This window comes from Ostrinia nubilalis, chromosome 3 (assembly GCF_963855985.1).
Source record: "Ostrinia nubilalis chromosome 3, ilOstNubi1.1, whole genome shotgun sequence".
Classification (NCBI taxonomy): domain Eukaryota; kingdom Metazoa; phylum Arthropoda; class Insecta; order Lepidoptera; family Crambidae; genus Ostrinia; species Ostrinia nubilalis.
Genome location: NC_087090.1, coordinates 7,021,673 through 7,045,929, shown reverse-complemented (window position 1 = coordinate 7,045,929; position 24,257 = coordinate 7,021,673). Strand labels below are relative to the sequence as shown.

The 24,257-nt window shown below is 38.4% G+C and overlaps 2 protein-coding genes across 4 annotated transcripts in view; one reads left to right on the top strand and one right to left on the bottom strand.

Annotated features, from left to right (window-relative positions):
* The window catches only part of LOC135087581 (E3 ubiquitin-protein ligase mib1), a 172,338-nt gene extending 161,354 nt beyond the window's left edge, over positions 1-10,984 (bottom strand). The window contains exons 1-13 of the mRNA XM_063982309.1: positions 10,825-10,984; positions 10,528-10,723; positions 10,257-10,453; positions 9,934-10,101; positions 9,521-9,628; positions 9,061-9,246; positions 8,266-8,418; positions 7,923-8,067; positions 7,470-7,651; positions 7,287-7,391; positions 5,211-5,480; positions 3,240-3,378; positions 2,753-2,880 (exon numbers count right to left, since the gene is read on the bottom strand). Coding sequence (XP_063838379.1) covers positions 2,753-2,880; positions 3,240-3,378; positions 5,211-5,480; positions 7,287-7,391; positions 7,470-7,651; positions 7,923-8,067; positions 8,266-8,418; positions 9,061-9,246; positions 9,521-9,628; positions 9,934-10,101; positions 10,257-10,453; positions 10,528-10,723; positions 10,825-10,935 — 2,088 coding nt within the window. The 5' untranslated portion in view covers positions 10,936-10,984. The remainder of the gene's footprint in view (positions 1-2,752; positions 2,881-3,239; positions 3,379-5,210; positions 5,481-7,286; positions 7,392-7,469; positions 7,652-7,922; positions 8,068-8,265; positions 8,419-9,060; positions 9,247-9,520; positions 9,629-9,933; positions 10,102-10,256; positions 10,454-10,527; positions 10,724-10,824) is intronic.
* Positions 10,985-11,358: 374 nt separating this feature from the next.
* LOC135087778 (CDK5 and ABL1 enzyme substrate 2) lies at positions 11,359-24,063 on the top strand. Of its 3 annotated transcripts, none has more exons than XM_063982569.1 (10): positions 11,359-11,929; positions 12,012-12,145; positions 12,232-12,415; positions 12,502-12,762; positions 13,626-13,661; positions 16,249-16,363; positions 16,451-16,641; positions 19,549-19,756; positions 19,955-20,074; positions 20,510-24,063. In XM_063982569.1, exons 1-10 carry the CDS (start codon positions 11,595-11,597, stop codon positions 20,528-20,530), a joined length of 1,605 nt encoding a protein of 534 aa, XP_063838639.1. In that variant the 5' UTR covers positions 11,359-11,594; the 3' UTR covers positions 20,531-24,063. The 3 variants fall into 3 exon arrangements, with proteins under 3 accessions (XP_063838639.1, XP_063838640.1, XP_063838641.1); XM_063982570.1 differs by having other exon boundaries at positions 11,360-11,929; positions 12,012-12,139; XM_063982571.1 differs by lacking the exon at positions 13,626-13,661 and having other exon boundaries at positions 11,360-11,929.
* Positions 24,064-24,257: the final 194 nt, after the last annotated feature.

Sequence of the window (24,257 nt, the reverse complement as noted above, 5' to 3'; positions counted from 1 at the left end):
CCGGCTGGAACTCGACTCGTCTAGATTAAAAGTCCAAGAGACATGGGCCCGGGGCCGCAGCGACTCGCCGCGCCTGAAGTCAGCACAATATGTATAACACAATAGCTAACGAATCTATACTAATATTATAAATGCGAAAGTAACTCTGTCTGTCTGTCTTGCTTTCACGCCTAAACTACTGAACCGATTTTGATGAAATTTGGCATAGAGATAGTTTGAGTCCCGGGAAAGGACATAGGATAGTTTTTATCCCGGTTTTTGAAACATGGATGCGCGCGATAATGTTTTTCTGTGACAGACAAAATTCCACGCGGGTGAAGCCGCGGACGGAAAGCTAGTTGATTATAATTCCCAGAAACATCGATATTTTTTGTTCGTGAAGTTATGATAATTTAACCGAATGGGTCACCCATTCTATTCTATAATACGAGTATACGGTGCCACGCGTATACGAGTTTAAACAATCTATACCTGTTCATGACATGAGGCATTTCATTTGCATTTTTATGAATAAATTCACCCCAAAAAATCAATAGCAATCTTGTTAATTTAACAAGCTTCGGAACAGGAACACCAAGTTACGTAACTAGCTAACTCTGCCGGGTATTGCGCCGTGTTCCAAGACAACGTCTGAACAAACACTATAGTTGCTACTTCCCAACAGTTCAACTACTCTCGTTTAACTACGAAAGTATGATAATGTAGGCAGTGAAATTAAATATGTAACTGGCAAACTTGATAATAAGGTACCTATTTCTATTTGTGCTTTTAATGCAGAGTAAGCAAACTTACTACATACATACATGAAATAAAAATAAAGAAGATTCTCCTTTATAGTTACTAATGTTATGCAAATTAAAGCAACACAACAACGAACTTATAGAATGTTGAATTGATTGCCGTAATAGCATTTGCTCCACCACATGCCGCAGAATCATTTATTTGTCCTACGACTGATGTGAAGGCAATTACAGGTCGTTAGTTTAATAAGCTTAGCGCAAAGCTCTGTCGTAAATAGCGTGAATACCGCGAGTGGGATGGATGATTATCGCAAAATCTGTGTTTTCATTATGATATTAGCATGTATTTGCTTTGTTAGTTTGAAATCCGCTAACGAATAGCTCTAAGCCACTATTCTATTGAATTAATATAGATATATGTGCCAAGTTCTGAGAATTTACTAAGACAATCTAAAAGGTTTCGATTTTATGTTATTTTGTAGCATCAAAGAGTGGCTCCAAATGGCTCGTGTAACGAATTTGTTATGATATTTTGTGTTCTATATTGAGACGATAAAATGAACCGAAATGGACGACACAGGCACAGTCTGAGAGTCCCCCGTGAACTTGAAACTATTGCGCACGCAAAACTTAAATTGTGTTGAATCAGAAACTTAATTCCATGCGGGTAAAACCGCGAGTGGAGGTCTAGTATTTTGTAAACAAACAAGACCCAGTGTACCTAAGTAATATACTCGAGCCTCGAGCAAATGAGACGTTTAAAGTTCTGAACACGCTCGTAACACAGAGAGCTGGTGGATATTGTCGTAAAAGTCCTACCTTGTGTACTGATTAGCATCCCAGCGCGCATGCAAGGCAACAACGACGATGCTAGTATCCTATTATAAGAAAACTCCGTATAATAGCATTCGTGAAACACCCCGTTTTATTTAAAAAAATACTTATTACTTACAAAATCTAACGATAAACGAACGAGGGGTCACATTTTGTACGAGTCAGGCTTTTAAGTATGGCGTTTCGACGTATAAATAGAAATAAAGTTTATCTGTTTTTGAAAATAGGGGTAAAAGTTTGATGCAATAATAAAAAGAACGGAAAACAATGAGCAAATAGAATCCCTTGGTGATGACGCAAAAGAACCCATAAAAAATACTTCTAACTGAAATAGTAGTCAGATGTCCAATTTTCAATTTCTTTTTCGAGCAACTGGGGCAATAATAATAAATAACAACATACATTGGCAATAACGCGACGAATGTTGGCAATGAATTCCGTAGTTTATCTGCGCACTAGTGGATAATCCATAGGTCTGTGTGAGATCACCCGATTGTGGAGGCAAATTCAAAGATCCATCACGTGAAATTATGCGCTCATCGAATGTTTCCCGCAATAAATTGAATGTGTCGCGTGCTGGTTGGATGGTAACACCATCTTGTTGAAACCATAGCTCTGCCACATTAATATCATTCATCCGAGGAATTAACGGTTACGAAAATTACGTCGACCGTAATATGGACGTTTGTATGGAAAACTGAACCATGATTTTTAAAATACATTTTTACACAATTTGCAAGAGTTGTTCTGAAGTAATTCTATTTAATTATGAAATGGCAAAACCTACTGTCCACAAATGTACCCCCAACTATCAAGTTAACTATCACTAGAAACAGTGTAACCAATTTAAAGTTGTATACCTCTAAAAAAAACACCCGTTAGGTAGAATAAAGTTTACTTGTGGCGGTTTCTCGTATTCGGGCTACGGTATTCATATATACGAAAGAAGGTACTAGCCTACAACTAAAATAATGGCGTTTGACTGCGGAGGTACATTGCATTAATTGCCTTTAAGTAAGTGCGAGCGACCTTGTCGCCTTAAAAAATATTAACAACTCAAAAAAAAGTTTGTATAACAGCTAAAGGACTACCTGCAAATTAGGATTTACCCTCCGTTGTAACAGTATATAAATCAAGACTACGCTTAAGCCTGTTTATAAAAAAGCTCAAGAACTAACCTGCAAACTAGGATGGACCCCCAGTTGTAACAGTGTTCGGACGACACCCAAATGGCCTTTATTGACTGCTATATGCAGCGGTGTTTGCGTTCGGCGGTTCCTTGCGTTCAAGTCGGCGTCGGCGGCACCTAATGCACGTATCAAGACTACGCATAAGCCTGTTTATAAAAACTAACCTGCAAACTAGGATGGACCCCCAGTTGCAACCGCATCCGGACAACACCCAGATGGCCTTTATTGATTGCTATATGCAGAGGCGTTTGCCTTCAACGGTTCCTTGCGTTAAAAAGCTCAACAACTAACCTGCAAACTAGGATGGACCCCCAGTTGTAACAGCGTCCGGACGACTCCCAAATGGCCTTTATTGACTGCTATATGCAGCGGTGTTTGCCTTCGGCGGTTCCTTGCGTTCAAGTCTGCGTCGGTGTCACCTAATGCACGTATCAAGACAACGCATAAGCCTATTTATAAAAACTAACCTGCAAACTAGGATGGACCCCCAGTTGTAACAGCGTCCGGACGACACCCAGATGGCCCTTATTGAGTGCTATATGCAGCGGCGTTTGCCTTCGGCTGTTCCTTGCGTTAAGGTCTACGCTGGCGGCGGCTAAGGCATGTGGGTGGTTCTACTTTTAGAGTCCATCACAAAAATAAGGTTGTCCCCACATTAACGAAGGTTAATACTATAATACAAAATGAAGAAACTATCATTTATTTTATTTAAATAAAGTTAATAACACCTGTTTAGATTATCTAGTTACACTAAGTTTCAATTACAATTTAACTGTGTTAAAAAAATGACTTCAAACTTTTATAACAAAGCTAAAACGGCATGTCCCCATTAGGTGTTGCTTAGAACTATTACGTTTTTTAGAAATAATTTGTTGAAGCCACACAATTATTTTTAAATAAAAAGAGATATACATTGTTAAACATGGTAACTACAAAGTTTAATTTTATTTATCTGTAAAAATATGTTTTTTTGGTGTGACGAAAGATTGTCCCGAAAATTGGAGTATCCATCGCCACGAACAGTCAAATATTAAAATAAGTTCTTAAAAAATACGTGAGTAGATCACGTTTTGTAGTAAAACGAAAGGCCATAGACCATAGAGTATAGAACGAAACTCAAATCAAGTGTTTAACATAGCCAGCTTGTCACTTCTTTTACATCTAGCACGAAAACGGGCGGCGTGTGTTTATTGGGCGTATCCTTAGTCACAGCGGTTTTTGGTATTTATTTAATCAATTTTAAATTGTTTTACTGTAAACATGATTTGTTTTTAAGTAATCTTTAAGATAAAGTATAGTTTTCGATCCAAATTATCGTTATTTACGATTATTATTGATCTTTTTGGAAAATTGTATACTTCGTCACACGTATCCTTCGTAACAGGTGATCCTACATCTAAACGATGTGTCCTTTGTGCAGTTAGATAATATGTTAAGAATACTAAAAACACCTCAGAAAAAGGTATACGAATTTTGTATTCGTTTAGTAAACCAGTTGAAGTAGTTCTTGAAATGTTTTTTTTTTTCCTTAATACTCTTAGTTTCAGTTCCTATTTATGTAGGTTTTTGCTGATTTTCCTCATATTTTTCATTATCTATTTTAGTAATAAGCAAATACATGCCTGTGCTTAATGAAAAATGGTTGAGACACTCATTAGTTTTCAAGTTAGATTGATTATTAAGTGTTAGATGTCTACTTCATCACATTTACGTCTCCTTCGTAACGAAGAGTTTGATCTCGTCCCCTAATAAATATTATCTCTTAAACAACAAAAATGCGAGTGTTAACTCTTTTTGTAACTCATTTTATGTCGTGTAATACTTGGTTTTTAGTGTGTAATACTAATTTTTCAATATAACTTTATAAAAGAGAAAAACAATTGATTTTTGTTAAGTTTTAAAGGTGTAAATGTGACGAAAGGGACAAACTGTTGATTTTTGTGGAATTGTTACCTGATTAAATAACGATTAACTACCAATTGTCCAAGACTGATTTAAGCTGAGATTTTGTAAGAATAAATGCAAATATCTATTGAAATTTCTTTTAATTTATCGAGTTTTAAACAACTGAATTTCGTGACGAAGGATACATTTTTTTCCATCTTAGTCTAGTAAAACGCAAAAAAATATAAGTTTTGATAAAAAACTGAGCTGCTGGTATACAGATACCGAATCTATGGTAACTTTCCTACATTTCAGTAGTATGAAATGTACTAAATAGCTTCCTTTATTTTTTTTCATGGGTAAGACCTTAAAAGTAGAACGACCCATGTATCAGGACTACGCTTAAGCCTGTTTATAAAAAAAGCTAACGAACTAACCTGCAAACTAGGATAGACCCCCAGTTTTAAGTGTCCGGACAACTCCCAGATGGCCTTTATTGACTGCTATATGCAGAGGCGTTTGCCTTCAACGAATCCTTGCGTTAAAAATCTCAACAACTAACCTGCAAACTAGGATGGACCCCCAGTTGTAACAGCGTCCGGACGACTCCCAAATGGCCTTTATTGACTGCTATATGCAACGGCGTTTGCCTTCGGCGGTTCCTTGCGTTCAGGTCTGCGCCGGCGGCGGCTAACGCTCGCAGCGCTGCGGGCTCATCGCCAAAAGCCGCGTGATGCGCCGCTCGGTCACCGTCGCGGTCTTCAGCATCAGCCTCGGCGCCCACTTCCACTAATGTTCGAATCACTTCCACGTGGCCGTTCTGGGCGGCTGCCTGGATATAACAGATTTGGTTAGTATTGTTAATAGCAAACTTTATTGAAAAAAAACAACCATATTTTTCAATAATGTTAACAAGTTTGATTATGATTAGGTAGGTATATATCTGAAATATGATTCCGTGTTTCGGAAGGAGAGCTAAGCCGTCAGACCGATTGAACCACCTGAGAAGTTCTTTACGGATCGTATCCGAGATCGAATTTGTCTTTAACCTAGAGATTTTTAACCTTTCTTAGAGTTAAAAACTCTAGTTAGACAAATTACTAGCCCACTGACAACAAAATAGTAAACAATAGGCATGCATTTAAATTAGTATTCTGGAAGATCAAGTTATAAATAAATAGAGTATAGAGCATGGGGGAACAATTTTAATAACTGGAAAGGTCTTTTAGGACGAACGATGATGACATCACAAAGATTAATATAGGTATTAGTAATAGATAAGGTTTGCGTGCTATGAAATAATTTCTAGAGCTCAGAACTATTACGATTTGACTGCACAATGTTATCGTTCTTTTAGCCTCGAACCATTAATATTCCGAAACAAGACCTAGGGCGTGGCCAATGCACGTTTATTGTTAGCTGCCAGTAAACATGCAGGCGGCGTCTGCAACCAACTATTGTTCGTTTTTATTTGTCTCGACAATATTTTTAAAATTTTGGCGTTTTAACGGCAATTAAGAGTCGGTTGTGTTCATAATGGTGCAATGTAAGTCACTAGTGTTATTCTCCTTAAAAAATCGCAACGCTCGGCGTTGCCTGCATTATTACTGGCTGCATCTATACACGTCACGGCGACAGTGTATTTAGTCGAACGTGTGTCACCTGCAGCGCGATTTATCAGCCGTAGACGCCGCCGATGACAGCGTGCGACGTCGCCGCCTTCACTATTCACTGGTTCCAATCTATGTATAATCCTGCGTGCCAGCAGTGAGAGAGTATTTCGAGATAAGACTAGATAGTCTAATGTGTTACCTGTAGCGCGATGTGTTCACCGTAGACGCCGTTGACGTCAGCGTGCACGCCGTCAATGCAATGCTCGCCAGTATTTCTGCGCAGCGTGTGGCGTCGCCCTCAGCAGCCGCCTTCACTATTTACTGGTTGCTATCAGTAATCTCAGATACTAGCATAAAATGCAACCTTTTTGCGATAGCCGTAGACGCCGTTGACGTCAGCGTGCGCGCCGTCAGTGCAATGCTCGTCAGTATCTCTGCGCAGCGTGCGGCGTCGTCATCAGCAGCCGCCATCACTATTTACTGGTTGCTATCAAACATCTCAGATACTAGCATAAAATGCAGCCTTTGTGCGATAGCCGTAGACGCCGATGACGTCAGCGTACGCGCCGTAAGTGCAATGCTCGCCAGTATCTCTGTGCAGCGTGCGGCGTCGCCGTCAGCAGCCGCTTTCACTATTTATTGGTTGTTATCAGTAATCTCAGATACTAGCATAATATAGTGCAGCCTCTGTGGGATAGCCGTGGACGCCGTTGACGTTAGCGAACGCACCATCGGTGCACGTGAGTATTCTCTGCGCAGCGCGAGGCGTCGCCTGCACTATTTACTGGTTGCTTTCTTTAGTACTGCCTGGCAAGTCTAATAGTGTAGAACTGATGTGTTACCTGCAGGGCGGTGTGTCCGCCATAGACACCATTGACGTCAGCATGTGCACCGTCAGTGCGCGCAAGTATCTCTGTGCAGCGCGCGGCGTCGCCGTTAGCGGCAGCCTTCACTATTTTACTATTTACTGGTTGCTTTCTTTAGTACTGCCTGGCAAGTCTAATAGTGTAGAACTGATGTGTTACCTGCAGGGCAGTGTGTCCGCCATAGACACCATTGACGTCAGCATGTGCACCGTCAGTGCGCGCAAGTATCTCTGTGCAGCGCGCGGCGTCGCCGTTAGCGGCAGCCTTCACTATTTTACTATTTACTGGTTGCTTTCTTTAGTACTGCCTGGCAAGTCTAATAGTGTAGAACTGATGTGTTACCTGCAGGGCAGTGTGTCCGCCATAGACACCATTGACGTCAGCATGTGCACCGTCAGTGCGCGCAAGTATCTCTGCACATCGCGCGGCGTCGCCGTTAGCGGCCGCCTTCACTAGTTCCTCGTTGGCGTCTCCCGTCACGTGGGATTCAAACAGCTTCTTCAGAAGGGCCGAGAGACGCTCGCCTAAAAGTTAAAATGGTCACAGAAAAATCAGAAAAATGGGCATGTGGATCGATAAGGACAAAATGGGTGTTGATCTTATTAAGAGCTACTTTCCTAGCGGATTTTGTAAAGTTACTCTAAATAAAAATAAACAAAATAAGAAGATATTCATGTCACGAAATATCATGAAGTATTGACGTAAGTTGCTTTTATGGGTCAACTTAGGAATTGCTTAAAGATTATTTTTTCAAGGCGATTAGAAAAAGAGTAGGAGAGGGATTTTGGGTCTTACCTGACGAGTTTCCCGGAATGCTTCCATCAGATGAGGCGACTTTAGTGACAGCATTCGGGTTGTAGGTCCATGACGTGTTACACACTTCTACTTTAAGGTCGTTGTCGTGATATATTTGTTGCACGCGCCCGATTTTGCCGAGAGTCTAAAATTAATACATTAAAGTCTTAGGTAAAATATATTTTGCATAATGATTGTAGCACTAACTCACTATTACGTGCAGTAGTTATACTGGGATATAATTTCAGTTTTTAGTGCTCAAAGCCCACGCTTTGCTTCAAACTAAGCAGGACAAGATGGCGTCGAGTATGTTAACAAATATTTATTTATTTAATACACTTACTGGTGCCATAGCCTCGGCCCACTCCCCGTGGCCTCGCTGCAGCGCTTTAACGCGTTCCTGGTCCGCGCAAACCTGCACAAGATCACCCACCGCGAAGCCCCCACCCGCCGCGCCGCCGGCCGAAGTCGACGCGCTCAGGTTACCGCTGCACACCTACATAACATGACAATTTTAATTAAGACCATTTGACACCACTAGTCAATTGAACTACACAATTGTCTGGTGAATTATGACGCTAATCTATACTAATATTATAAATGCAAAAGTAACTCAGTCTGTCTGTCTGTCTGTCACGCTTTCACGCCTAAACCACTGAAGCAATTTTGATGAAATTTGGCATAGAGATAGTTTGAGTCCCGGGAAAGGACATAGGATAGTTTTTATCCCCGTTTTTGAAACAGGGATGCGCGTGATAAGGTTTTTCTGTGACAGACAACATTCCACGTGGGCGAAGCCGCGGGCGGAAAGCTAGTATCCTATAGTTCCAAGACACAAAGTCCTTAAGGTAGTGATAAATAAGACTTATTTCAGCTCACTTTCACCTCAGACTTTTTACCACATATTTTCTGGAACATTCCAATGTGAACACAGTGGACCCAGTTTGAAACATTCGTTAGTGGCATTTTAATGGCCATAAATCTGTAGTGATAACTCAGAAGATGCTGGGAGCTATAATAGCTTATTATTTATGGTTTCCAATAAGAAGTACCTATCTATGTCAGGTTAAATTAAAGATGTTACATGTAAGACAGTCTAATTTTACCTTATGCTGCATGTAGCCCTTACTAGTCATACCTTAGTCAACACAGCAGGATTGAAGGTCCACCTGTTACCACTGGCATAAGTCACCACGATATCATGATCCTCATCAATTCCGACAACAGTGCCAGTTGAGCCAAGGCACTCAAACATGCCGTCAGTCCATCCCCCATGACCATGTTGCAATGACTGCACTATTTCAAGGTCAAGGTCTACATTCACCTGAAAATAAATGTTATAGGATTATTTCAATGTTAATCTGAATGACAGTAAGCCATTCCCCATCAATTTTTAATTGTAGTATGTAGTTGAATAAATGCAATGCAGTAGCCATTTTATAAATATTTTGGTGATTTGAAAAATGACATCATAGCAATACTCATAATTTAAGTCATCAATGAGAAGTGATGAGTTAGTGCAATTGATTCATTATTAATTACATACTTTGTATTTTTTTATTATCTAAAGTAGATATAAATAGTAAAATTTAACTTACTTGATCTCCAACTTGTAGACCATGTGGCCCAGTACGCCCTGGGCCTAGTTCTCCCAACAATGGTAGATGTTCTTTATAAACATTCTGACCTTTTACATCATTTACAACCTGTACAGACATAATAGAAGTAATTACAGCCTCTTATGTAATAAAAAAATATATTTGTATTAGTTTGAAACAGGGATTTTAAAATATTTCAATCTAGGTAAGATGAAACCAGTTCACTGTTTCCACCTAACAGCTTGAAAACCACAGTAAACTTAACTAATTAGCAAAATTTTCTAACAGTGTAGGGTTAAACCTGTTTATGAGTAATTAGTTCCAGATATTTCTTCAAATGTTTGATGACTGAAGCTTTATACAATTAATACAAATGATAGTAGGTTTATATCAATGTGAGATACTAATCATACCTTGAGATCTGCCATTCCCTCAAACCCAACTCTGTATAAGTTCTTTGTACCATTATCCCAAACAACATACGCAGCTGAGCGAGGGCTGGCAGCTGACCAGTCCTGGACTTCATTCACTTTGCCTCTCCTGCCATTACCACCATCTTGGTCTTCCCATTGCCAATCCACCTTAAAAAGTTTAATGAAAACTTAAAGCCTCTAGACTAGTGATATGGTTAAAAAGTATGACAATCAACAGATCAATAGTAAAACTACCAGTAGTAATTAATTTTAAAATAATAAATAAGAACAGATAAATGATTATTAAATAATAAAATATTAACCCCTCTGACAACCCTGGCTCCAGGGAAAATGCCTCTGATAGCTTGTTTTTTACTTTTCCTTCTAGGCTCAACAAGGCACCTCTGAGCTCCTGGTGCACTGATGCGATAAAACCTGTGACGCAAATGATGTTTATCTCCGTGATAACACACTGAACAAAGATCATAATTACTGCATTCAGCACATTTCCAGCGGATACCTGGAAAAAACAATAATGAAATAAGATAAGTGAGAAACAATTAAAGTTTAAGTCATTCAAGTGGAAATATTTACCAAAAATTGGCTGCTGTCGACACGTGTCGCACATGGTGCCTTCGTGTTTAACACCAGTGGGTGCACTGTCCAATATACGTAAATCATAAGCTCCTGAACATCGATAGTTTGCTGCAGTTCCATTATCCCACACTACCACTACTTCTTCAGGAGATTCGAAATTACGAACCGTGCCAACATGACCCTCACCGCCGTCCTGCAAAATGTAATTTATTAGAAGATAGAAATCTGGCTGACTTGAGTAACAAATAAGTATAAAATATGTAAACAAAATTTTTGTAACGCTGCTAGCATTACCTGTTTGCCCCATTTCCAATCTGGCCCTCTTATTACACGAGCTCCAACCCCTTCCATCATAAACCTGGTAGCTCTAGAAGACGTAGTAGACCCAGAAACGCTAGCTTCCATTATTTTGTTGGTATTTTTCTTATTTTGATCAGAATTTCGACGACTACACCTGTGATACAAAAGTAAGTTTTGACACTTCTAAAGTAGGTGACATTGACAGAAAGTTTGACACCAAAGATTTAATAACAAATGGAATACGCATTTCGCATCAACAAGCGATAATAATATTAAAAATACCTAATAAGAATCCAGAATACGCAACGCTAGATATCAGCGCTGCAGCGTGATAAGCCTAAACAGACTTCAATGACTTCTTATGGCTTCAACTCCCATTGAGCGATCTAAAAAGAAATAAAATGTGGTTTTCAGTTCCATATTTTATGATGTTCTCTTCATCGTATTATGAACTCACTGGAATTAACTGGAATATGACAGACATGTGTATTTGACATATGTCATCAGTGTCATTTCATGTGTCTGCGGAAGTTTGCGGTTTACGATTATTTTCATTTTTTATTTTAATTTAATTATTACACAATTCGAAAGGAAGATTATCCGTTTTGTGAAATATTTGTGTTAAATTTGCTTGCATATTTACGTTACAAAAATAAATCATAGTCCACTTAACTATTCTCCACACTTGAATTACATAAATAAAAATAGGGCAAAACATCTGGTCTGGTGCATTAATAGATCCAAGAAAAGAAATATCAATAATTATGACGAGTAATCGAAGCAAATATGAGAAAGCAAGGCGGCGGCTGGCTGCTGTAACCTTTTTGTCAAATATATCGCTTGATGGAACATTCAAGGACACAGAATTAGCTCAGATTGCAGAAAAGTCTCTGAAGATTGATAAAACTGACGCAGTGCGTGATGTACACAATGAAAAAGAGGTAACTCTTAGAAATGGCGTTCGCCCTCGATCTAAGGGACCACAAGCAAGTCCTGTGCACCGTCTTGGGGCTGATAACCATTCTTTGAGTTCTGACTCTGAGCTCACAGCAACAGTCACTCCTGTAAAAAGTAGTGCTACTCATGCATTTAGAGAGAGGTGAAGTACAAATGATTATAATCTTTAAAATTACAATTATTTTAAGTAGAAAAACTGTTAATGACATATTATTCTATTCCAGATGTTCAACAGGAAACACAGACTCATTCAAAGATAAACATCCCGCTACTAAAACCAAGAAGGGTCATCTTGTTTCACTTACTGGAGCCACAACAGATGATAGAAGTAGCTCAGAAAGCCTGAACTTTGGTAAAGGTTATACCTACTTACACAAAGTTAAATTATTATACTGCAAATAAATTAATCGCACATAATTTATAATTAAATTAATAAATTTTCAGGCCGATTCCGCTCCAGCAACACTTGTATACCAGAAAATCATTTAGTAAATAAGGAGGTGAGACTAGTTCGTGCCACAAGAGGTGTATCATTCAAAGATGAAAGACTTGCCTTTGCCCCATCTCAAGGTGTGCCATGTGTGGTGTTCAGTACTATTCCATATTCAAAAACTATCCGTAGTGTACGGTAAGCAAAGCAACTTACATACAATTTTTTACAAATATTAATAAGAACTGTTTTTCCATTATTAAGGCTTTTATTATCTTATACAGTACTGATCTTAGAAAAGATGGTGTGAGAAGGCGTAATACATCTGGACCTAGACCACTATCATCAATCACTGACAATGGGGTAGATCCCTTCGATCTTCTTGGCTTAGAAAAAGAAGAAAATGGCCAAGATATTTCATACTCTAAATTGTTGGTGCCATCACGAGTATGCACAAGAGAACAATATAAAAAAATGTATGAAGGTGATTTCACTGATAAAGCCAGTTGGAAAATTTTAAATCGTCATCCCCATGTTATAGCCAGGTAAGCAATTTAATAAATAAGTACCTATTAATTACATAAAGTATGATTTTATATGCTTACACTTATGCATGTCTTTTAGACGATATTTTAGCCTCAATATCAAATCACTGTTTTTGATACACTGAATTATCTTATCTACTATGATCAAAATTAAAGTGATAGACACTTCATAACAGTGATATGTTGTATGTTTTGAATAACATTGTATTATTATTTAGTTTATTTAGGCCCTTATCTTTGTACATTACACTGAAACTGATATATCCAAAGAAGTGTACACCTCCTATAACTAAACTAAGTATAAATTATGATTTGTTTTCCAACTTTGATGTTGCTCCAATGGAAAAGTTATATTTTCTTATTATGCTTCCCTCTATTTTACCTACTACATCTAAGCCTACTACATAATAATACATGATTAAGTCCTCCCTTTATTACTTTTATTCATAAAACTGACAAGAATTTGTAATTTAGAAATGACCCATTCATAAGCAGCCAACTAGTAATGTTTATCTCAACTGAATTTATTTCATACTGATTCTAAAAGTGATAAGATTATATTATTACATTTATGTAGGTAAGTACTTATAAACTTAAACTACATCATTCAGTTTATTGAATCATTCACATTACTACAAGCTTTGGTAATATTTATGTAATACACATACAGACATAAATACTGATTAAAGTAATGGATGGAAGTGTGATTTTAGTATTTATATTTTGATATAACACACAGGCATATACCTACTTTGTTATAAAATTAAAAACATTCATTTGATGCATTTTGAATATCACAATAAACATTTCATTATTGTATGCCACAGTCACATCATTTCATCACTAACAAATTTAAATTTCAGGACAAAATTATTGACGAGACACAAGGATAAAAAATGGTAAAAACATCAATTTCAAGTTCATTCTGCTATGCAATGCAATTAGATCTGCTAATTTAATTAAATATAATCAAAATTGAAAAGTATAATATACATTTTTTGCTAACTATTGATGATTATTAACACAACACTTCCCAATATTTTCTTAGATTCTACCTTAGATTAATAAAGCGATTCTACCTACATTACTGTCCATCATGAATAGGCGGTCAGCAATAAAATTTTCGCTGTACTTCTAAAAGCATGCAGGTAGTGTTGCAATGGTTGGGAGACACCAATAGGTGACTGAAAAACACTTATTACGAAATGACGCTTAGAACTCGAATCAATCTTAAGATGTTCGTCTGATTTCTCTAAAGTAAACCGTTGGTATTGGTATTCAACTAAATAAGGTTGAATCTACACTAGATGAGATTGATTGAGTTCTAAGCGACGCGAAGCGTTGTTTCTCAATGCCTTAATTCCAGCCAATACACCATTCGGCGATAATTATTATTCGAGTGAAAATTTTGCTGACTTAGGTATGAACTGTCGTAAAAGTTAGCAGAAAATGTGTACGTAGATATGGGTTAACATGGAATTATGAGCTTTGCCAATTAAATCGTATCAATACATTGAGCATAAATGCCACGCATTACCTACCACTTACACAATCAGCTAGCTATCTAATGATCTTTTATCTTTTGTAGTATAGTAAAGTAATACATAATGTACATAAAGATATACATAATCAATAATTCGATTAGAAAGAACTTTTTTTTATAAAACTTGTGTTAAAACTTTTTAAACTGCTTAAGTTATCAGTCTTCTTCAATTAAAATTAAATCACAGTGCGAGGCTCTCATGCACATTTAATGAAAGCTCTGTATCCAAATTCTAAAGTTGCAACGAATATTCTTAAAGAAGTGGATACTTATCTAATATTCGGCGAGATCTCTAGCCATTGCATTGCATTGCAACGGTACTAATCACAAATTATATTATTCGCTGCAACTGAATTTACGATAGTGCATGGGTTTTGGAAGACTACTAACCAATATTATCACCTAACACCTATTAGAAAAAAGCGATAAAAGGTTGCGCTAGTCTACAACTCTAAAATAATCGCAGATCTTTTTACGCTTACTATTGAAAACAAAGTACATACATCCTATTATGTTACCCCGACGCCTTCAGTTACTATTAACAAATTTTTAGTTTAGAAAATGAAAGTAGTACCTAGTTAACTCTACACGCTCTCGATCTAAAATAGGAGAGGCAAGCGCTACCTTAAAGCATGTCGCGTTATCCTAGCATGTAGTGCAGAACGGGGAATATGCAAGATATTATTTAACTGTAAAATAGGTTTTTTTTATAGGTCCATGTTTTAATCAGAAAAAGTTACGTCTTTTATAGCGAAAAGTTGGTAATACTGCTTTCATTTCTTGAATTGTACCTACTAATTAACTTTAGATCGATCTTGATCCGGATTTGACTGTTAATTTAATTTTATACATTTTACGAGCAGATTATATAGGCTAATAATATAATGTTCATGCTTATTCCCTATTTTTCCTAGTGTTTTAAGAGTCGTATTTGTACCTATACAGGTGATCAAAGCTTGTGATGTAGGATGACTGTAGGCCCCTGTCAATTTACGCGTCTACACGCCTGTAGATTACATTTTTTAACAGTTTTAAGATTGCACGCTTTGATTTTATTAGAAAATTATGATTATAAATTTTAAAGTTAATTAAGTATAAAAATGCATGTATTTAGCCATTAGGTGCATGCTTTCCAAGCATATCACAGTCGGGTGTAAATACACTTGGAAGTTTTCCACAAATACACTCGACGTCAAATAAATCGCACCTCTCGCGACAAGCATTTTCAAACGTATACATCCCCACTTCCCACCAATATTGGTACCATTTAAAAGCCTAGTTCTAACCTTCATTTCATTAATGGAAAGGTTTTTAGCCCAAAAATGTGTCTTTAGAAGGATCCAGAGTCACTTCTTCATAAAATAGGTAGTTACGCTAGAGCCAACTTTCGTGGCTATAAAACTGTTAAGTTGGGTTTAATTGCTATCCATCTGTTAAAGAGGACACGTGAGATCATTATTTGGTTTTATAACCATAAAAATTGGTCTAATTGATCCCATAGGTGGTCCCAAAGTGAGGTATTTTTTCAAGTCACATTTATGGTATATGTTAATCATTTATTAAGAAATTAAATGTGTTTTTCTTTAAGGATATTTATTGGGCTTTCAAATAACACCAATATTGTTGGGGCACCATGATTATGTCAGAAGAAAATCGTTAAAGTTCGCGTCGCGGAAGGTGCGGTTTATTTGATGTTGAGTATATTTTATTTCCCTAAGTCATTTGAATATACAGGGTGCATTAATTCGTTTCCAATATTCTCTTAGTTTGAGAGGAACCTATTCAGACTGAGATTTATAGAAAAGACTGTATTATTAATGACACTCAGGCAGGGACGACAAGGAAACATATTTTTTCCTGAATGACCTGAATTTTGTCCCTAGACCTGACCTGAATTTTGTCAAATAGGTACCCAGTTCGAAATGTAAATTGTTGTGTCCCAGGTGCTTTTCTTACGAATCATCTCAGAGGACTACGATGGCGTCTTCGCCACCGCACTCTACCGTTGAAATGAAAACCTTTGACTGGGATGAGGGATCTCTGCTGTCGCAGAAATTTGTAAGTAGAAGTAACTTCTATTAACGACTACTTTAGGTTACTGCAATATTGACTCGTATTAACAAGACGTTAACGCCTCTTTTACAGGTACACTACTGCCCAAATGTCTTAGATGACCCAGAGCTCATAGCAGGGAAACATCGGACGCTCCTGACCTTTACGTCCTACATGACTTCGATTATCGATTACGTGCGTCCGCAAGACCTGAAGAAAGAGTTAAATGACAAGTTCAGGGAGAAGTTTCCCCACATTAAATTGACGCTTAGCAAACTGAGAAGGTACCTGAATACGTACTTCTTTTCTTTAAGAGCGTTTACGCCGTTTGGCGCAAAAACAGTACTTTTTCAACTCGTTACAATCATTAACCAGTAATACTACAAATATGTTATAGGCATAAATAGTTAGGCAATTTCGTCGTCTAAATAGTTAATTGAGAAAATATTGCGATTAGTTTAGCATTTAAGAATTCTATCAAGATAAGTCCACACAGGTTTTGTAAATTTCCACTTTAGCGTCAGTTTACAACCTGATTTTTTTATAAAAATCCCAACTAATCCCAACTAATATTATAAATGCGAAAGTAACTCTGTCTGTCTGTCTGTCTGTTACGCTTTCCCGCTTAAACCTCGCAACCGATTTCGATGAAATTTGGCAGGGACATAGTTTGAGTCCCGGGAATGGACATAGGATAGTTTTTATCCCGGTTTTTGAAACAGGGACGCGCGCGATAAAGTTTTTCTGTGACAGACAAAATTCCACGCGGTGGCGCTATAACTCCAGAACGCACGAACCGATTTCCACGGTTTTGCATTCGTTGGAAAGGTCTCGGGTTCCGTGAGGTTCATAGCAAAGAAAATTCGGGAAAAGGGGTAAAACGGGATCCACGCGTACGAAGTCGCGGGCGGCCGCTAGTAGGCTATAATTTATGACGATATGTGACAAATACATTTCAATAAATAAATAAGACGTGTCTAAAAAGCGCAATCTATCGTCATTGGTTAAAATATACAGCGCTGGACAAACTACTGTTTTTGACGTTCGTAAATATTCATGCGGGGGAAGCCGTGAAACGCCATCTATCAACATGATATCAAACAACAGATTTTACGAACTAAGGAGTAAAACGAGGTCCACGCGTACGAATTATTAATAAAATTAATAATATTTGTATTCATCTGGTCTTACTTGACTTTTACTTTACGTATGTCATGCACGATGACATTTGTGTCAATATTTGTGTACGTCCCCACTAGGCATAATTGGGATGTATTTTTCTAATTTGTCATAAGTTGTGAGAAAGCCTGTAGCTACAACTGGGAAAGTATGTGTCACCACTGGTGACAATCGATATTATTTATGCCATTTATCCTCAGTGGCGACAAAGCTAGTGTCGACAACCGAGAATAGACGCCAGTCGCGAGGTGACTATAGATCCCAAGGGGAAATGTACGTGTACGTGCACCACGAGAGGTGGAAACCAAAAGGTAGAGGCTTGAGGATCTAGGCCTAGAGTGCTGAAGGGTACGCCTGGCCGTCAGCCAAATTTTACGTCGCACCATAGAGGCAGTTCTGCCTTTATTAGAGGAGTGGGTGCGACAGCATGATCGCCTCACACAAAGGGCGACCCAGGTTCTACCGGGCCATGGGTGCTTCGGGCCATTCCTCCACCGTATAGGCCGAGAGCCTGTAGATGGTTGTCAGTTAACACTGCAGTCATGGCACGTGAGTCACCGCAGCAGACTGACACGCTCCAACAGTGCCCAGCCTAAGCGAACGAGCGGCGGTTGGAAATGACCTCTCCCTACCAATCGGGAAGAGGCGTGAGATAGATAGATAAATTGTTTATTTGTTGTAACACACTTTTTAATGCTTTTAACACACACATAATGTGTGACACCACAAACACACTAGGTGACACCACTGGTATTTTGTTACACAGGTTAGTAATAATTTCAACAGTTGCAACATAACAAAAGTGACAAAACAACATAAGATAAAGATGACTAGCGTTTCAAATAGTTCCCTGCGTCAGAGTGATGTGTGCCGCAGTGATGCAAAAAGCAAAGAGCTCAGTATAAACACTACCCTCAAAAGGGCAGAACACTGATTTTCAGCTTTTGCTAGAGAACGCATGAAGCGTACAGGTACGGAATGAACCCGCTCGCTTTCGGAAACTATATCTACATTAGTATAAAATATATGATGAGACAAATAATCTTATGGTATAGTGTGCTTACTTTCTGTGAAAGTGTTCTTTCACAGAAAGAAGCAGTGGAAAGGGGGAGCGAGAGGCCTCAGTCGACACTCCGGTTATCCGCCGCCGACACCCTGGGCGCAAGAGGACAGCTTATAAATGGTCTCCAACTGTCCCTTCCTATAAACAGGCCTCGGTCGCTAGACATGGAGGTGTCTGGTGGCGGCTAAGGACGAATGCTACAGGCAACAGCCAATAGCGATGTCCCGCGTTCCCTCATATCACTCATATGGATCATGGCAGAAACAGTTAGGTTTTTAGTGGGTATAGGGGCTACCCACCTTCTGGTAGGAAGAACCCCACATAACCCACTAGCTGCCCCCGCAGCTGGTGGGTATGAAATGTTATGCATTTTCCGGATAAAAGAAGAATAGTAAACAGGAAAAGTTTGTTTTGAATAGAACCGATTTGAAAAAATCTCTCACCATTAAAATTCAAATTTTTTTCTGCTGAACGTAGGCTGTATAAAATATTCTCAAAAACCTTTGATAATTTACTATTTGATAAAGAATTTACGTATTTATTATTGATTAGGACTAATGTATACCATCATTTATAATTATGGAGTCGGTGTTGGAAGATTTGAAGATTTTATAGCTTCCTTGAGCTGTCACTTGACAGCCTGGCACACTTTTACGATGGTGGATCAAAGTATTTTGGTTTGACTATAGAGCGTGAGAACACGCACACAGTCATAATTATTTTAGTGTGAATAAAACTAGCATCGAAATTACCTAAACTTGACATGTCACGCTAGACGTAAACGCTCTTAACTTTGAAACGCGAACACGCTTTCTCTTTGCTGCGGCCAGTGTGGTCACAATCAAGGAATGAATTTATGTTTCCTACTCTCTTTTACTCTACTGCTTGAATTAATGTGATTCAAATTTTAGTAACAGCTTGTGCATTATGTCTTGTTTTGCTTTTACAGTATCAAAAAAGAAATGCGAAAAATTGCCAAACACGACAATGGTGGGATTGACTTGCTATCTGTCGCTCAAGCTTATGTTTACTTTGAGAAACTCATTCTGGCGAATCTAATCAACAAGGACAACCGCAAATTATGCGCCGGAGCGTGTTTGTTGCTGTCGGCTAAATTGAATGACGTCAAGGGTGAAATGTTGAAAGCACTTATTGAGGTAAGATATTTAAATAAAGCAAATCATTTACCAACAATAGATTGAAACATCTGTCAGCACTATTCAACATCAACATTGAATGTTAAAACTAACCTATACTTTACACGTTTATAAATAGAGACAAATACCAATATTTTTAAAAGCTGACATACAATTGATTTACCTATTGATTGATAGAAAATATCGTTATTATTTTAGCGCATCGAAACAACGTTCAGAGTGAACAGAAAAGACTTGATGAGATTCGAGTTCGCTGTTCTCGTGGCGCTGGAGTTCGGCCTGCACGTGCCTCCTTACGAGGTGTTCCCCCACTACCAGGTACGGTATTATCTGGTATTACGGGTTATTGTCGTTTTGCCACATACATAGTCGACTCATCACAGGAAAATCATCTGTAAATTCATCACGCTCCATATTATATTTATCATGACAAATGGACGCGTACCACATAGTCACGTTTACGACGAATCATCTTAGTGGCAAAAATACTATGAATGATCAGAGCAGTCACCCGGTAAACGAAAACGTAGTAGATTCAATTCCCGCCTGAGTCAATCGATTTATTCAAGTTTAAAAAAAATAATTTGAGATGTAATTCTTAAATGCCCAATATTTCTAGCAAATAATTAAACGATTCTGACTAATTTTTTTTTGTTCATATGTTCTTTCTGGAACAACTAAGGTCAAAGACCATGCTGCCTAGTCATTCATCTTCTTGTCTGACCAATAAACGGATGTTCGTTTTCCCACCAGCGGCTGCTACACGACTCGTGACCCTGGCGCCGGCTGGCCTTCGAGCCATGCGCGCGCGTGTGCCACCGCCGCCGCGCCAGCATCGTCGACAACCTCCGGGCGAGCGCTTGGATGTAAACCCAATTGATAAAACGGTCAGTGAGGATGCTGACATTAAAATAAATGCTCATATTAGCCAACAGTGACTATTGAATGCTGACACTAAATGCTCATTAGCCAACAGTGACCATTGATTGATTGATGTGCCATCGCTTCGCGATGCACCAGTATCTTTCGATAATCAAAATAAAATTAAACGATTCCATTCGACCAATGGATGCTGATGCTGATAATAATCTGCGAGTTGCGTAACATGTGAATGTAGCCCCACGTTGTGCATGCGCACCATCTTTGACAACCTCGGCGGGGCGAGTGCTTGGATGTAAACTCGAACTGCTAGCGGGGACGCTGACATTAGTTAGTCGACTACTGGATGCTGATATTAAACTAAATTGTGCTCTTTTGCCGACGGTGATTTTTGAGCTATGTGCGCACAGAAATGTGCCACCGTGATTCGCCAGCTTCTTTCAAACAAAATACTGTCAGCGAAATTACTGCTCATTTGCCAACGGTGACCATTGAATGCTGACATTAGACTGAATGCTTTTCGAATTGCGCCATAGACAACTTCAGAGTGAGTCCTTTAAACTGTGTGCGGTCACTTGACTATTGAATGCTAAATGGTAAATTAGACTAAAATACACATTTACATGAAAAAATTGAGCGGTGGCTGAAACTGCTTGACAGAATAGAAATAAAACTCTGCATGAGCTCCATCTACCATTGAATGCTGAAATAAGAGCAACGTTTACTATACATATTCAGTGTATTGACCCTGACAATTAGCTGGGTGAGTTCTATAACTTTATTATAATATACATGAATAATAAAAATATAACTTTAGTATAACTGCAGTTTAGTTTTTAATTTGAGTGACCGAAGTCGGCGATTCCCGATAGCCATAATTTAATTCGACTATTTCTGATATGGCCTAAGAATCATAATATGTCAGTTTACTCAAATTAAAAACAAGATAATTATAATTGCGTAGGTATACTGTAAACATGTAATTTACTGTCGAATAAAAGAAAGCAAACCGCCCCATATAATCTACACAGGCTGGGCGTAGAAGTGACGTCCAAAGCAAAATTCTAGATTCCTTATGACAGGGGATGTCTGAGTCATCCGGATCTAAGATTGTTTGTATGTATTTTCCTGATATTTGGAATCATTATTTTATGCCTTTGACGTAATTTTTCCGGTCACCTAAATGTAATTTAATGTAATGATGTATTTTATAACGAAGTAGTTAACGTAGATGAGTTGTAAGTATTCAAAGTAAAATTAATATTTTAATAGAAGACTTGTTTCAACTGTGGGATGCGAACTGTTTAGCACAAGTAACTTAAACAACGATTATGAATTATCGTTGCTGGGATTATTATTAGAAGTAAACGTGTTGAAAGTTTAACAAAGTGAATGTTGTATGTAGCTTAAAATGTGATTAATTGATTAATACGCTTGTAAACATAGCTTTAGCTCCCTATAATGTTCCTAATGCCCGTTTTCACCATCAATCCCTAATTTTAAAGCGACCCCTATGAAAACAAAATTCCTGTTTTAAGTTACCATAGGGGTCACTTAAAAATTAGGAATTGATGGTGAAAATTGACATAAGTGTCCTAAATTAGGTTAGGAACATAATTATTTGTAGTTATATCCTCTTGCCTATTGCTCTAATTGACTTCGTTTTACCCGTGGCCCCACTACATTATATCCCACTGGTGGATTTACTGTTATTTATTTTGAGACGGACCACATTATTTATTCTAATACAGTGAAAAATTAATAAACGTAGAGAGCTTGGGACCACGGGTAAAACCGGTGATTGCCATCTCTTCAAAACTTATACCGCCTCATAAGTGCCCAATTACAAACTTCTCGATATTAGCTTGTGCCCTTTTACCTCTTAAAACCTTGAACATTCTTGATAGATACTAGTACCTATTACTAGTGTAGCAAATAGCTCTTACTATGATACTTATTTCCTTATGGGATTTCTGCCTATATCTAAGTATTTTATAATCGCCTGTAATATTCAGTTCAACATTGTTAACCGTTTTACACAACTGTTGTATGCATATCCATTGCATATTCGATACGCCTCAATGCCCGCCTTACTGCTTACGCATGTAACATTACATTTTAATGAACCGAATCACTTCAGGCAACTGAAACGTTTTTTAGAGACCAATAACCTCTTATCAGACCAACAATTCGGCTTTCGACATGGCAAATCGACCGGTGACGCGGTGCTTGAATTAACAAATTCTATAATAAAGGAACTAGACAAAAAAGGTAAATGCCTAACAATATTCCTTGACCTTGCGAAGGCCTTTGACACGGTCTCCGTCCCCAACTTACTAAAAAAGATGGAACGGATTGGGGTCAGAGGTTTGCCGCTGAAGCTACTGGAGGACTACCTTAGTGATAGGAAGCAACAGGTTAAAATAAATAACTGGTTGAGCCAAGTAACCAATGTCAACTTCGGCGTACCCCAGGGCAGCGTCCTCTCACCAACTCTCTTCCTGATCTACATCAATGATCTGACAAACCTTCGAATCACTGGTGGCAGGATCTACTCGTTTGCTGATGATACTGCTCTGTTGTTCAGCGGACGTGACTGGAAGGAGGTGTTCGGTCTCGCCCAGGAGGGATTCAATACGGTTAATAATTGGCTGCGTTATAATGCTTTGACACTCAATGTAGACAAAACAAAATACATACCTTTTGCTCTCAAAGCTAACTACCTTCCACCATCAACACTGGATATTATTTCTCATTCCTGCGGGGCGGGCTCGCGCACCTGTTCATGTCCGATGATCCAAGCCACAGATAACATAAAATACCTCGGTATAATTCTCGATCACTCGCTAAGTTTCAAACAACACATCAAAGCTCTCGTGCCTAGATTACGAAAACTAATATTTATCTTTAAGAAACTGAGACATGTTGCACACCGCCAGGTCATCGGGATGGTTTTCCACGCACTATGCCAATCGCTTGTACAGTATTGTATTGTCTGCTGGGGAGGTGCAGCAAAAACCCATTTAATAGAGGTGGAAAGGGCGCAACGAGCCATTCTGAAAGTTGCCGCTGGCCTACCCTTCCGCTACCCTACTGCAGACCTCTATAAGGACTGGGGTGTTCTGACTGTACGACAGTCTTTCATCCTACAAACAGTCCTAAAAATGCACTCCACTCTACAATACCAACCTGATTCCCTGAAGGATAAGCGTAGAATCGGAAAGGTTTGCACACCCCTTCGCTGCCACACCAGTCGCTCCCTTCATCTATTTCATTTCCTTGGTCCATACCTATATAATAAACTCAACACCAAATTAAATATATACCCACTATTGAGATTCCACTGCAAGCAATTAGTCACAGCTTTTTTAAAAACCTTAGAATACGAAGATACTGAAGGGTTACTAACTGTTGCAAATATCTAGCATCCAGTGGTCATTCAACATCATTTTAATTTTAATTTGACCGATCGGAATACATACTTCCCATATTTATACCCGTATTTTGTAATAATTAATTTAATGGTAGTATTTCGCTTTTATAATTTCTATTTATTTATACTGGCTTTTGCCCGCGGTGTCGCCCGCGTGAAATTTATTTTGTCATGGATCGTCTTACATTG

Coding starts and splice junctions, on each gene's coding strand:
- LOC135087778 (XM_063982569.1), top strand. CDS start 11,595: ATGACGAGTAATCGAAGCAAATATGAGAAAGCAAGGCGGCGGCTGGCT. Junction 13,662..16,248: donor AGACACAAGGATAAAAAATG/GTAAAAACATCA, acceptor GTTGTGTCCCAG/GTGCTTTTCTTACGAATCAT. Junction 19,757..19,954: donor TGTTGAAAGCACTTATTGAG/GTAAGATATTTA, acceptor TTATTATTTTAG/CGCATCGAAACAACGTTCAG.